The sequence below is a fragment of the Pholcus phalangioides genome, unplaced genomic scaffold, assembly GCF_987345545.1.
Source record: "Pholcus phalangioides strain wild (caught in Gottingen) unplaced genomic scaffold, Ppha-v1.0 ptg000014l_1, whole genome shotgun sequence".
Classification (NCBI taxonomy): domain Eukaryota; kingdom Metazoa; phylum Arthropoda; class Arachnida; order Araneae; family Pholcidae; genus Pholcus; species Pholcus phalangioides.
Window position 1 is genome coordinate 24,062,713 of NW_028301607.1, and position 15,133 is coordinate 24,077,845.

At 36.3% G+C, this 15,133-nt stretch overlaps 2 protein-coding genes across 15 annotated transcripts in view; one reads left to right on the forward strand and one right to left on the reverse strand.

Moving 5' to 3' along the window:
* The window catches only part of LOC149078304 (myosin heavy chain, muscle-like), a 70,800-nt gene extending 66,452 nt beyond the window's left edge, over nucleotides 1–4,348 (reverse strand). For 8 of the 14 annotated variants that reach the window (XM_089241942.1, XM_089241951.1, XM_089241946.1 and 5 more), the window contains exon 1: nucleotides 4,176–4,294. The gene's annotated coding sequence lies outside the window, so the exon portion shown is untranslated. Of the gene's footprint in view, nucleotides 1–4,030 lie in introns of all 14 variants that reach the window. The other 6 variants (XM_089241940.1, XM_089241948.1, XM_089241950.1 and 3 more) reach the window with 4 other exon arrangements.
* Nucleotides 4,349–14,327: 9,979 nt separating this feature from the next.
* LOC149078306 (meiosis inhibitor protein 1-like) overlaps nucleotides 14,328–15,133 on the forward strand; it is a 65,720-nt gene continuing 64,914 nt past the window's right edge. The window contains exon 1 of the mRNA XM_089241432.1: nucleotides 14,328–14,574. Within this exon, the coding sequence (XP_089097558.1) occupies nucleotides 14,328–14,574 (247 nt within the window). The remainder of the gene's footprint in view (nucleotides 14,575–15,133) is intronic.

The following is a 15,133-nucleotide window of genomic DNA, read 5'->3' on the forward strand; positions in this document are numbered from 1 at the left end:
TCAGATCACAATTGCCTCAGACGGCGGATTTCAAGCACCATAGGTAGGATTGTCTTCAAAGAATGAGGAAGCAGCAGCATTGAGCAAACACACGCGAGCACGAAGATCTAAACCTTTTTTTAAAAGATTCTGGTTCACTTCCAACCACAGATTCAAAAAAGAAAATGTCTCCCTCTTTTTGAATTTGAATTTACAGTTAAAGTTTGCTGGAAAAGAAACAAAACCTTTCAGCAAATTTTAGCGGTGAATTCAAATTCGAAACAAATCAAAAAGTGGATGTCAATTTCTGCGGGACGAATAAATCGATGTTCGTTTATGCGTGTTTTATTTATATCTAAAGTAATGAAAGATCCAATTCTCCAAACACTTTGCGGCGTTTCTTGTTTCAATCGAATACATGAAACCATTTTTAAAGTTCAATTAATCATTTTTTTTATAATATAATCACAACTTCTATGCTATATAATATTTTATTTGTTTATCATATTTATGTTTATATTATATTGTCTAATAAAATAATTTTTCGATGTGCTTATTCATAACGAATAAGAACAGGTGATTTTTATTCCAATAAATGAATGATAAGATTCATTTTTTTATTGATGGTTATTTTCATCTATTTTTCAAAAATAAAATGAAAATGTAAAAATTTTCTAGAAAAAAAAGTTTTTCGAAACTTTCCTAATTAGAAATTTCCTAATTTCAGCTTTTCCAAATTAGTTTATATTTAAATGAAATTTTTCCATCGAAACAGCTTGAATTGAAAGAAAATGTTTTATTACTATCCTAATATGGAATTATTGGATCGTAAATTGGTTGATTTTCCCTAAATTGAGATTTTTAATTATTTTTGTTTCATACGTATATTCTTTTATATTTCTCTTATGTTTTCATACATTTTTCTTTCTTATGCAGCTTTCTGAAAATTCTAAACTTGATTATTTCCGATTACATAAATATCTAAACATTCTGTCACTTTTTTTTGTAATAAAGTTTAAAATTTTTCCCATTATTATGTGAAGCGATTCCTCTATTAACTATTCCACCAAACACCAACTCCGGCCATATCGCTATATTGCAATTTACTGTCATTAACAAGTTGCGTTGGAAGTGAAGGCGCCATCTATCGGTGGTCGCCTCAATCTCTATACAAATACATTTTTTCTTCCCCCGATTCGAACCTGAATGCACCCTTCACGGTGGTAAACGAAATAGATTCTTAGAGCACAAAAAATTAAACAAAGTTTTAAATAAGTTCTCCGGTTCCCTCTATTAACCAGGAAACTTGTCTAAAAATTTTAAATTTTTTCCATTTTTTTTGTGCTCTAAGAAGCTATCGCGTCTGTTGACATAGCTGTCTCACAAGTCTTATTATTATTACTTTTTTTTCTGAGGATAATCAATCTAAACCTGTAAAAACACATAAACTTGTAGACCTACGGTATTTTTCTTAACGTCAGCTGTGTCGTGATCGTCATCATCATTGCATCATTGACGTGTGAAGTTGCATGACGCGAGAGATTGAACTTTTATTGCGAAAAAACCTGTTTTTCACTGTATTATCAGAATTATATAGTATTTTTAATATTCTTTCATGTTCTTGTGTGTGTGTGATTTCGGATTTTTATCATTGTTTGTCATTGGAATCATTGAATTTTTATTTTAATAATTATATAATGACTGAAATTATTATTAAAAATTCCATTTAAATCTTATATGTAATGCATTAATATTAATTATAATTAAATCTTAATTGTTTATAAATTTTAATTATTTATTATAATTTTTAATTATTTATTGTAATTTTTAATTATTTGTAATTTTTTCTTCTTTATTTATAATTTTTTACTATCCATAATTTATAATTATTTATTATTTACACTATTAAAATCTCATAATTTTTAAAAAAATTGTTACGAGTCAATTCATTTGTAAAAAAAAAAAATGTGTTTTTATAAAATAATTTTTCCATCATAAAATATTTGTCTTTTTGTTCCAGCCTCAGTATCGCTTGCCTGAATGTCACAGGCATATATTAGACACCGATACCGGATTTGATTATGTTATTATATGATTTCCGTCAATTTTGAGCTCATTTTTTGAGATACAACATGAATGGAATGAAACATAATGAATTTTAATCTATCTATTTGGATAGAATTTAAATTAGCGAGGAGTAATAATTATTACTGATGCTTCCGTTTTATTTTTGAATTAAACTACCATAGATTATATACGTTGGATTTGATTACCATAGATTAAGTTGGATTTGATTATCATAGATTAAGTTGGATTTGATTATCATAGATTAAGTTGGATTTAATTGCTATTGATTACGTTGAATTTAACTACCATAGATTATGGTGGTTTTTTTTTCAGGTTACTTCAGTAAATATTACTTGAGTTTGATTCTTCAAACATTTTTTTTTTTCATTTTATAGCAACAATGAAGAAATTTCGCGATGCACCGATAATGAGAAACAATATAGAATGTATTGATCCAAAATTGATCTGATTGTTCTAATTTGATTGATTGTATCCGAGACGCAATAAATTGATTTAATTTGCTACTCTTCAACTTAAAATACATCAATAATAACTAACTGAGCAGTCAATGAGTGCTTTAAATAGTAGTTTCATGCATTGTTATGTTTCTTCTTCATTGAGAAATGGTATGAAGACCCCTATTAGTAAACGACCATGTCTTGGTAATGAAAACGGTCATGTGTATTTATTCTTGCATCACAAATCAGTTACATACCTATGAGTATATACATCTTACTAACTATATTTAAAACTTTCAATCGAAAATCTCAATGGATTTATTGAAGTTAGTGTGATTTGAACCGCTCTTCTTGTCGGGAAGTTCTCGTAAAATGAAAAAATTCTAGGCTGTACAACTATCCAAAAATATTTTCTATTAATATCCATGTCTCATCTTAAGAGTATTGAGACATTTAAAGAATTTGGCTTCGAAACACTTTCAACTATTTTGTAAATTATTATACGTTTCTTGTTCTTTCCACAGTGATTCTCAAAATGAGAAAAGAAAAGATTATGCTTATTTATGACCTTATAAATTCCCATTTTCTTCAATCAAGCATCAAGCAACCATTGCTTTAGACTGTGTTTAAAAATGACTTGCATGTAAAGAGGGAATATTTCAACACAGTCACCATGGGAAAACCTCAACCATACATCAAGCGGCGGCATTATATATCATGAGATTAAGTTCTCACTCGTAGAAATCAGTTGACACAATTCAAATAAGTTTATTTTTCCTATCAAGTTGCTTTCTTTGAAATAATTGATTCAAACTACTATTTCTCAAAATGGCACTGAATCGTAAAATTATATTAAATCTATGACTATATTTTATCGACAATTCAAAAAAGTTTCGTTTCTGTTTTGAATCTATCTTGAAAATTTGGTTGGAATGACCAAGTTTTATCCTAATACCTAAACCTCATCCCAACTCTTATGTCTATTAGATCTTGGAGATACACTAGGCTACTTCAAAATCATAATAAATTTCATGAAATAAACTGTTCAAAGGAATTTGCATACACAAAAAGTTTTTTGGGGCGTTTTTACTTTGAACATAGACTTGCAAATAAAAAAATCTAAATTCGAATCGATTTCTATTAATTTCTTTTTCAAAATTCTTTTCACTCCTATATCAAAAGATTGAAATATTTTGTTTCCAAACTTACGTACAGCTGCTGCTTCCCTATAGCAAGAGAGGGATAAGGATTTGTGTCATTGGAAAAATGGTTCTGTGGATAAGGTATATCGGATTAGGGTATATATCATATACGTGTATAGGAAACACGATTGGGGTTTTATGGGTTTTCATTCAGGGAAATGGTTTCTAATGTCTATAGTAATATCAAGGATGTCATTCATGAGTTATGAGGATGAGTAATGGAAAAAAATGATGAGGATGTTGGGTTTGGAGAGGTAGGTTCATAAAAAAAGGATGAAGGATTTGGATGAAGACAAAAAAAAGAGGATAAAAATAATAATCCACAATTGAAAATCTTTAAGCTTCGTATCTTCGACGGATTATCCATAAAGCATCAGTATCACACATGAAGTATAAAATAATAGTAGTAATAATAATGCATCGAAGATGCATTTAAGAGAAGCAATAACATCGATGTTCGCACACTTACGTTGGAAAGCTATTCTGCGTGGAGCGGTGAAGCGGGCGACACTTTTAAACCTGGGCTATCGGATGTCCCTATTCGTGACTTAAGGGAATTGTAAATTGGTATCTTCCACGCGATTGGCTGTCACGGGATGTCGGGGCGGTATTCGAACCCCTTCCCTAAACAGTGCGAGTTGTCTGCCAGAGAACAAATAAAGATGGTGAGAAGAATAAGAAAAGTAAGGGGAGGAGAGTGAGAATGACGTACGCCATCGTTCCATTTTTGGGTCAGAGAAGTACGAGTGCCACTCACGGAATCTGCTTCCACCACTGTTCCGGGCTTATTTTTTTTATTTCCTGCCCTCCCATGTACCGTTCTCCTCTATTTCTGTAGAGCGACTTGCCGCCGGTTGCCATTAGAAATGCTATACTAAAAATACGTGAAGACTACTTCCTTTTTGCTTTGTACGTCTTTCAATACGGTGGCCAGATGAGGCAGAGCGTCGATGTGATGTGGGTTACGCCGCTGTCTCAAGGATTGGAATAATTGTGATAGTTCAAAGTAGGCAGAGGGCCGTGAAAAATAATCAGGAAATTTCAATTATATTTGGTCTCACGTCATCTATCCAGTCCAACACGAGTTTTGCCACGTGAACTATTTCATCAGTAATCTAATACATCAGAGCATCCGATAATCGTGATGCATTGTTAGCATTCCTCTCATTCCGTTGGTGATATGAACTCTGCATTGGCGTCACAGCCGGTGGTGATCGGCATCCATGGTAATTTGTGGCACAGGCCCAGGCACGACCAGAATCGATTCAGAAATCGAAATTTCCTGCATTAAACTCAAGACGAGCATCCACAGGTTCGAAGCACTTCCAATGCTCCTGGAACTCTGAGATTTTGATAAATCTTGAGCAGAGAAAATTTATAGCTTTGCCTTGAAAGAGCATTACGAGATTGTCATAGAGTTGACCATAGGCATAAAGTTTCGATAATATTGAAAGGCAGGTCCCAATACAAGTTTAGATGCGTAGATTTGATGCAAGTTACAGCCAATCATCCAATGTTAAAATTGTAAAACATTTTACTATTTACTTGAAATCTTATTGACATTCACTTTGAAGGTCATGGCAATGTTATCCTAAGGCATGGGCCCACCCTGCCTCTCACGTGCATAGGAAAGGTTTCATAAAAATGAGACCCGGTTAAAATTTTCGGAAATAATCATTTGAATTGTGTGGTAGGTAGTCATTTTTTTCAGTCAAGTAAAAAAACAGGAGGCCTCAAAAAAATCTCTTTTCCGGGGGGGGGGGGCAGATGCTCTTTACACGGCCTTGTGTCACAGCAGCGAAAATGGCGACTTTCTCACAACTCCAGATGTTAAGAACCGCACTTGACAATCAGGACAGCATCTATAATAGCTATATTGCATTGTCATTTGAAGTCTCTTCGGAAGTTAAAGTATTTCATCGCAAATGGGATCCTGAAGTCATTGCCCGGCAGAACTTTTCAATTCGGATACACTTGCCAAAAAAAAAAAAAAGAACTTCCTTTTTGTAATAAATTAAAAGAATGGATGTAATAGAAACCTTCGAATAAACACTCCATTCATTTCTACATGATTTTTTTACAGGTTTTTGTCACCGAAGTATGACTATCCGTTATAGGTATTTAATGAGGGACTTCTACTCATTGAAAAATATATATATATATATATTTCAATGAGTAGAAGTCCCTCATTAAATACCTATATGCCTATTACAGTGACATCTCTGCTAACGAAAGCCTCGGATTACGAATTTTTCTTTCATGATTTTTCTGCCTCGGCTAACGGATGTGGATGCGGCTAACGAACATTTCCGTTGATGCACATGCTAACATAAAACAGCCGCGTCGTGAGCTGAATTTTGGCGCAGATTATCAGAATTACTTTCACTCTAGTCCAATTAACCCATGTCCACCTCGGAATTTTTTTCCAGATGTACTTGCACTTCTCATTCTGAAAGTTTTCGTACCATTTCATGCAAAATGAAGGATTCAGCTATCAGAAAATAAATTGAAACAAAAGGAAACACTTGTTTTCAGAGCACGCGTTCTTTCAGTGCAAGACAGCTTAGCATCAAACTAAATAGTCGAAGTATCACTGTCATTATATTATCTCGATACATGCGGAGCTACAGAAAACACTGATGTATTTTCTTCAGTGCCGAAACTAGAGGGGGTGGCTGGTTTAGTGCCCCAGACCAGTTGTGGCGAACATTTCACCCGTTTAACCTCTCCTAATACATTACAAAGGTGCGCCAAAATGCATGCTTGCCCCAGCTGACCAAGCATCTAGTTGCAGCCCTGCTGTTGTTATATCATGTAAATTCAGATGGTAGTTTTAGAGTTGTCAAATGTGTTTCATACCAGAAGGCTTCGGCTTTATGCAAAGATAAATTCTTTCATTTCTATCAAATTTACCAGCTACACCCGTACAGTGCAATCATTTATAAAGGGTGTCCTGCAGGCCCGTCATTTAGGCTTTTGAAAATACACTAAAAATGGTATATATATATATATATATATACCTACATTGAGTACATGTGCTTTGCCCCCCCCCCCAGAAAATGGTTGCCCATCCTCCACCCTGGAAAAAGTTGAAATGACAGCCCTGGTGTCCTGTAAGTGCTAGCACAGCCTTCATCTCATTAACCGTCCGTTGTAGAGGTGTGGTTCCGTTTTAAAAAATGATCGACAGGTATTCGAAAATTATCTTGCGCCAATTTTGAGTGTGAAAACACAAGTGTGTGTAACAAGATAAAAAACCTAAATTTCTATACGGTCCCCCTGTGCTCTAACTTTCAATTAAAAAGTTTTTACCCTGTCTCTCCTGATGAAAACAAAAAAAATCCATGTTTTTAAGCGCAACATTCGAAAAGCTGCGGAAATTTGGGAAAGAACACAGCGTTGAATGCCGGTAAAACGCTTTTTCCGCATTTAACACTGTTCTTTCCCAAATTTCCACCGTTTTTCGAACTCGAATATCTTTGAATATTGCATTTAGAAATCGAATTTTCTTTGTCGGCATCAAGAGAGACAGAAAAACAACTTTCTAATTCGAAGTTAGAGCACAGTGGGGACCGTACAATAATTTAGATTTTCTTATTTTCTGACGTACTGTATTTTCACTCTCAAAGCTAGAGTGAAAACTCTAAAAATTTTCGAACGCCTTTTGAACATTTTTTAAAATGCAACCATACCTCTACGACGGACGGTTGATGTGAAAAAGATCATGCTAGTACTTACACGACACCCTGTATATCAATTAACTCGTGTAAAAAATTCTTTCGATCCCCGAGGGCATGGGTCTCCGGATCGAGTGATACACTGAGACCCTCCTGCAAATCGAGCATGATTGATGATTATTAATATCGATTGATTGATGATTATCAATAGTGATTGATTGATAATTATCAATAGTGATTGATTGATAATTATCAATACTGATTGATGATTATCAATAGTGATTGATTGATAATTATCAATACTGATTGATGATTATCAATAGTGATTGATTGATGATTAACATTTTCATTGTAAATTTTATATCTAAGATATGCATATTTTTTCTCTTTTGTGAGGGGGGGGGGGGGATCGTCTTATACAAGGTTTTCCATTTTTTGCCGTTTTGGTGGTCAAGGGTATAGCCACTATATAATCCTTATACAGTCGCCTTAGTCAAGGGCGTAGTCTCCCAAACTTTTTGCTCCATCGGCCCCTTCATCAGAAATTTTTTCCTCTCATCGCTCCCCAACTCAAGTAAACCCATAGGATCCTATGTTAAATCAGTAGGTTCTATCGCCCCCCTAGACCCTTCCATCGCCTACCAGGGGGCGATATTGCCCACTTTGGGAAACACTGGTCAAGGGTGTCGTGTGTCCCCGTTCAAATGAGGTTAAGGGGGACCCTATCTAGCTGGAATCACCAGCCTTCAAATTTGCATACATTCTATCCGAGAATCACTGTACCAGATCTCATAATCATAAGGCCGTTTTATGCATTTGACGCACGCCCAGATAGGCCCGTGACGGCACTCTTGGCTGTCTTCAAGTGGTGAAGGGTAGGTTTATACATGAGTATATACGGTATTTAAATAAATTATTAACAAATATTATTTCACAATAAAATTTGAATGCTGTTGTAAAATAATTATAATAAAAGTAATTAATTATGTTCATTTTAATAACTATAATAAAAATAATGTCTATTTACTTTTATGAATTGTATAAATTACCTCTCTCCTGGATATGGCAGGCCATGATTAAGACAGCAGGGAGCATAGGCGGAGATTGACTTGGAAGTCTGGGGGGGCACGATGATGATGTCAATTCATCTATACATATATACATTAGATCAGTCGACTCCACGTTTGACTCTGGGGGGATTGCCCCCCCCCCCCCACGCCTCCCGCATCTCCGCCCATGGCAAGGAGGTCAGAAAAATAAAATATCGTTGATCGGGTGTACCAGAAAGTCGTAGCGATAAAACAATCATAAACTGATGATGATGATGCACTTCATCACCCGCCAATGGAATTTTTCTTCTTTTGCTGTGTCTTCTGTCATAAAGAAAAAAGAAAGAAGAAATTAACAGACGAAATATGGCAACACTGAATGTGTCGTCTGCTACGAATCAAACAATGAATAATCACACATACCTTCAGATGCGCGCGTACAGTGTGATTTCTTTTTCCCGGGGGATCACTTCGAAGATGTTCCCGCTCCCGGATATTAATTAAATGCCCGCTTGGACAATTCGATCCCGGCTGGACTTTTAAAGCTGCAATCCGTATTATACATACAATATACATTCTAGTAAGTTATGCTAATTTATTAATTACGAATGCATGTTTTTAAACTATAGCACTCCGGTATTTTAATAAGCGTAACGGTTATTTCGTTATTACGAGCGATGTTTCAGTGTTTCAATCGTGTAGTTTCAAGTTGTTTAGGGTTCCCCTTTACATCAGGTGTTTTTAACCTATGGGTCGTGACCTAAACTTGAGTCGTAGGGGCTGCCGATAGGGCCGTAACTAGAATTTTTGCCGCCCGGGGCAAACATTATTTTCCCACACCCACAACTTTAAAATTCGATAATTTTGTAACGGTGTTCTTTGTTCCCCACCTAAAACTGTGATCCCCTAAATTTTTCCTCCCTGGGCAGTTGCCGCCCTGGCTTCCAAGATGGGTCAAACAAAATCATTTACAGCCACAGGTTCTTGAGCTATGAGTCTAGATCCAAACTTGATACACAGTAGCTTCCTAGATGAGTCGTGCAAAGCTACTTACAGTCCCGTTATAAATTCACTTATTGCGTCACTGGTTTCACTAATTACGGAAAACAAACAGTCCCGTGGGTCCCGAAGCTGATCTTTTAATTAGTTTTAGGTCGTGACTGAGAATGGTTAAGGAGCCCCTGCCCTATATATTGGAGCCGGGTACCTGGGCTTGGCTCAGGATTCCTGACTCTTGATTAGGACCCCCCGTCAGGATTTCCCACCATCTCGCCCCCCATAAAAAGGCTTTATAGTGTAAAAATAATAATAGTATTATGAGAAAAATAGTATTTGTAATGTGGCGTAAACTTCAGTATTATTAATACTGAAGTTTGTCCCGGTCTCCCTGAGATGGAGCCCTGTCAGCCAGGCGCGTACGCAACGCGCCCAGCTGTTGACATATAGACGGGGTACGCCAGGTTTGGGACAGAATCGTCATGAGAGCATGATGAGCTCCAAAGTGAGGCCCTACCTAGCTGAAAATACTTTTCTACAAAAATTTGTATGCTTACTTTCAGAAATTTCAATCGCATCTCTGTGTTGTGACGCCAATTCTTCTCTTGCAGCCCTGGGGCAAGTTGGTGCTCATGGGTTAAGATGGTACTGGTTTGGGAGGGGCACAATGTGAATGTCTTCCACACAAAATTCTCATTATCCAACATTCCAAAAAGCATTTTTGAATTAACAGAAATTGATTAAGCTAGCATATATATAAATATTTACTTTCGATATTTTTAATTACTTTACTAAAATATTTAAAAGTATTTCTTTTTTGTCGTCTTGTGGACACAGGGGCCTGCATCCATCCGTGCGAACGCCTCTGCTGTCAGCATTTCCCATGAGCGAGGGAGCATGGTGTTATCGTATTAGTGTATTAACTCATCATATCTCTACCTGTTGGATGGTGATGGATCGACCAGTTGTTTAGGCAAGTGCTTTTGGAGCAGCTGTTGATAAAAAACGAAGTGTCTGTGTAGCAACTGAAATTAATAGATGCCGTCGTTGTCATCTCCCCACCCTCCATCGTGTTTTCCTATGGTCTCGGTTTCATATTTTCCTTTCGACTCGATTGCAATTTAAACTCGTTGACATTAGCCCAATAGGCATAGGAGAAAATATTACTTGTGAGTGATTTCCGCATGGGCAAGTATGGTGTTTTTGCCCACTGATTCATAATTCCAGGAGAATCAAATTTAAGCACCAACCTATCCAAAACATCTTTGAACCCTAATTGTGGGGACCCCGCTGAGGCGTTCGTGTGGTCAGAATTACAAACTCGCTTGTGAGGACCAGGGGTCAAACTCCACCTCCGATACAGTGGTGGTCTGCTGAAGTTGGTATTCTGTAATTCCAAACTTCAAGGTGCGAATGCAAGCCGATCTCCCCATTAAAAAGTCTCGCCGCAGACAGCAACAGGCCCACAACAGTACAAATATTCAAACATCACACTTCACTCAGAATTGGTAATGCGGATGGCACCAGTAAAAATTCACACAACACTATATACGCACTCAGACTGTTAGGTACAGATACTCACACTTCCGGCACTACTCAATCGGTAGTAAAATGCCCATGGCGATAGACCGGAGTTGTGCTCTGTTTGAAAAAAAAAATTGTGGGGACCTCCTCTAATGCTCGCTTTGCCCAGAGTCTCTCTCCTCAAGTCAAAAGGTATTAAGGAAACGGATATTTTCTGAATATTATGCCGAGGTGAACTTGGACAGTAAAGTCATCTGGTCTTCTCCGGGGCTCAAACCTAGGTCCTCTTTCAAACCGGGCAAGCATGCTACTATCTACACCACTGAATGAATGAACGCCAGGGTCTCTGCCACCGGACTTATCCCGTTGCCGAGATCTCTTCCAGGCCAGCTTCGTGGAGAGTCTGCAACAAAGGGAATGCACCTAACAGTCTGAATGTGTAGCTAGTGTTGTGTATGATATTTCAGTGCTGCCATCTATACTTCAAATTGTGAGTGAAGTGTAATGATTGAATATTTGTAACGTTGTAGGCCTGTTGCTCTCTGTGGTGAGACTTTTTAACGGGGAGATCGGCTCGCATTCGCGCCTTGAAGTTGGGAACCACAGAAAACCAACTTCAGCCGACCAGCACTGTGGGGTTCGAACGCGGATCCTCGCATCGCGAGTCCGTCACTATAACCACTCGACCACCACAGCGGCTATCTACACCACTGGAGACATGACTCTGCCATCTTTATATCCAGAAAATTATTATATTGATATTATAAAAAAATATATATGTTTCCTTGATATATCTAGGCCGAGAAAAAAAAATTCGTCTATCTCTTTCTACCGTCCCAAGTGGGGGCCATTAGCTGAAGTTAAGAGAGGCTACTAATGCCTCTATACTTCGCCTCATACCACAGTGCGTGAAATAAGGAAGGCAGAGTCATGTCTCCAGTGGTGTATATGGTAGCATGCTTGCCCAGTTATCAATATGGCCTGGGTTCCAGTTCCGTCGGAGACCAGATGACTTTTCTTTCCGAGTTCACCTCGGCATATTATCCAGAAAATATCTGTTTCCTTGATATCTATCTTGGGCTGAGAAAAAAGCCACCTATCTCTCCCAAAGGGTATTGTTCGTACAATACGAGATTTCTTTTTATGTCGATGATAAATTCATCATCAACGATAAATGTTCGCTAATAATTAGTTTCGGGATTGAAACACAGAGGCACCCTTAGGAGTATGCAACAGGTACGGTTAAATTGGGCCCCACACTCATGTTGTTAGAAATGTAAAAATATATATTAATTAATTATTATTCTTTTATTTCGTATTATGTAAAACAGGGTGTCTGTGAGCTCCAGCTATGAAAATATAAAAGCAAATACTGAGAAAACAAATTCGTCTTCGGAAAATTTTCTTCAGTCCAAATTTTAATCTATTTTGAAATTTTCATTAGTTTTTTCGTTAATTTACATTTAAAATAGTGTATTTATAATTTTTTGTATGGATATTTTTAGCAACCCTCTATGTTCTATAATAATATATGAACTTTTGGATGCAGGTTCCCTTCACTAACAAAATATATAAAATCAGTGCTGAATGGAATCAAAATAGTGCCCAGATCTTTTAAATGTTCCTGGTCACTCTGTTGCTGCCCAGATACAACATGAACATCGACATATAATGGGAGTGTTTTGGAATTAGAAGAAAATATAATTGTATATATTGATACAGATTTTTAATACTAATACAAATTTATTGACATCATACAGTGTGTAATACAGTCGACGCTCATTATAACGACCCCGCGTTATAGCGACCATTCCATTACAACGAAAAGTAGGATAAGTCCCAAATTTTTTCATATAGACAGTATCATATACGCTTACCTTTCGATATACCGACCACCCGATTTAACTTCCGTTTTGAACGGGACGCGTAGATTCGTTATAAAGAGCGTTGACTGTATTACCATTTTTCTCACAATAGTTACTTTCTAGATTTGAGACACTGGAACAACCATTGATATTTCATTTATTGCAACAAGATTTTAATAGAAAATCAATGGGGGGAGCCTCGTATGCGTGACGTCCCTAGTGTTATGGCAGATGTCACTCTTTCGTGACGCATCGTGGTTGGGTTCGGTTTTCGCAAAGTCAAAATCCCCAATATTATACATTACAACCATTGCTATTCATTAATTAATTCAGATGCCAATACTTTGATCCCTGCCAACTTGTTGGATGTCCTGCAACCTTGATGCAGTACATGTTGCCTAGTTCAGAATAAATTAGTTTTGTCTCTACGGGTGATTTTATGAAGGATTTCTAACATTAATAATCAACGCTATGGTGAATAGAGAAAAAAACTATCATTCGAATAATATTTCCAAGTTACAATTTGGTTGTTAAAAAAGTACTTAAAAAAGATTAAATAAAAGCTTATAATTCATTGCAACCTTACAAGCATTATAGCTATTGCAATGTTTTCTCAGTGGACGATCGCTGGAATCGTACAAAGAGGTAGTAAAAGCTATGGATGAATATAGAATCGTACATCCGTAGTTCAAAAAGGGGGAACGATGGAAAAAAATCCGAAGATGCGTTGTGTAATTAACGAAATGCGGTTGGGTGATTTTGGTCTATTGTTTCACCATTTTATGGATAGATGTCTTCAGGGCCGAAACTAGGAAGGAGAAGGCGGATCTCATGCCCCGGGTGCCAGAACAGCGGAGGCACAAATTTCACCCTTTAACTTCTCCTTTAGCATTAAATGGGACCGCCAAAATTCGAACTTGTCCCTGAACTTGACCAAGCATTTACTTGAGGTCCTGGATAACTTCAATACCAAACTCAGCAATTGGATGTGCTGCTACCACTTTAATGTGGATGTGTGTGTGCTCCTTTTTTTGGCATTCAAAAACCCATTTTTGACCGCTCCTCAAATTCATGACCAAATTGCACAATTGTTTTACATATTATAACCAGTTACTATTTTTTTATTTTATAAAAAAATTATCTCTGTGCACTGCCATGGAAAAAAAACTTTCCAGATCAAAAATCGGTAAAATTTTCAAAAATTTCATTTTTGAAAAGTCATAAAAAGTCAAATATATTTTTAAACAATTTTAAGAAATACTATCGCACTCTTATTATACCTCTTAATTTCCAAAACTGTTGATTTCATGTAAAAGTGTATGAAAATTAATTGAATTTTTTTTTTTATAACAAAGCATTATTGACAATACCACGTCGGTCAAAAATGCTTTAAGAAACTATGTAAAACTATAAAGAAAATTCATTCTAAAAACTGAATCTCCAATGCTATAAAATTGCTTTGTAAACATTGGTAAATAATGAATATTCTTCATAATGGTAGGGACGTGGAATGGACGAAGAGACGTGTCCGATACTCGCTAGCCACGGGAACAAATGGCTTCTTCGACGACGGCCATCAAATGACAAGATCGAATCCTTATGCCTTGCATGCAGTGTCGCATTCTTGGACGATCCCGATGAACTCGTCGTCAAGAAGAAACGAGTGCTCAACGAAATTCTCGACGGCCTGAAATGCACTTCCGAAAATGTGGTCAGAAAGTTCAACATGCAAGAGAACATCTTATCTGTATTATTAAGTAAGGCGTTTGGACATTCAATCAATATTTATTTTAATTTTTGCTCGACATTATACATTTTTTGTGCTTTGAGTATCAAAAGAGAAAAAAAAATTTTTTTTCAAATAAATCTTTCATGTTATGAAATATGATTCATGAGAAATATGGTGATGAACGTGCATGTGTGCATGTCATGTTCTTGTTTTTACATGGCGATGGGTGTTTTCATGGAACCTAGCTCCACGACCAGAAATCTACAGGGTTCGTAAATAGTTCAAAAATTCATAAAAATTGAAGGAATTGGTATAACATATGTATATTGGTTATATATCGGTTATATATTTGAATGCGGTTTGTGGAAGAGTTATTCTCACGAGGTCTGATTTTTTTTCTTTTTGTAGAGACAAAAAAAAAAAAATGCAACAAATAGGTTGAGTCATGATTTTTGCACAGATAATGCTAATTATTTGTGAATCTGCTGTATGCAATGAAATAAGTGCGTAACATGATTTGAGAAAGAAAAAAAAACATTAATAACATTTTATTCGGTGTAGTGAACGACCGGAGCAATATGAATATA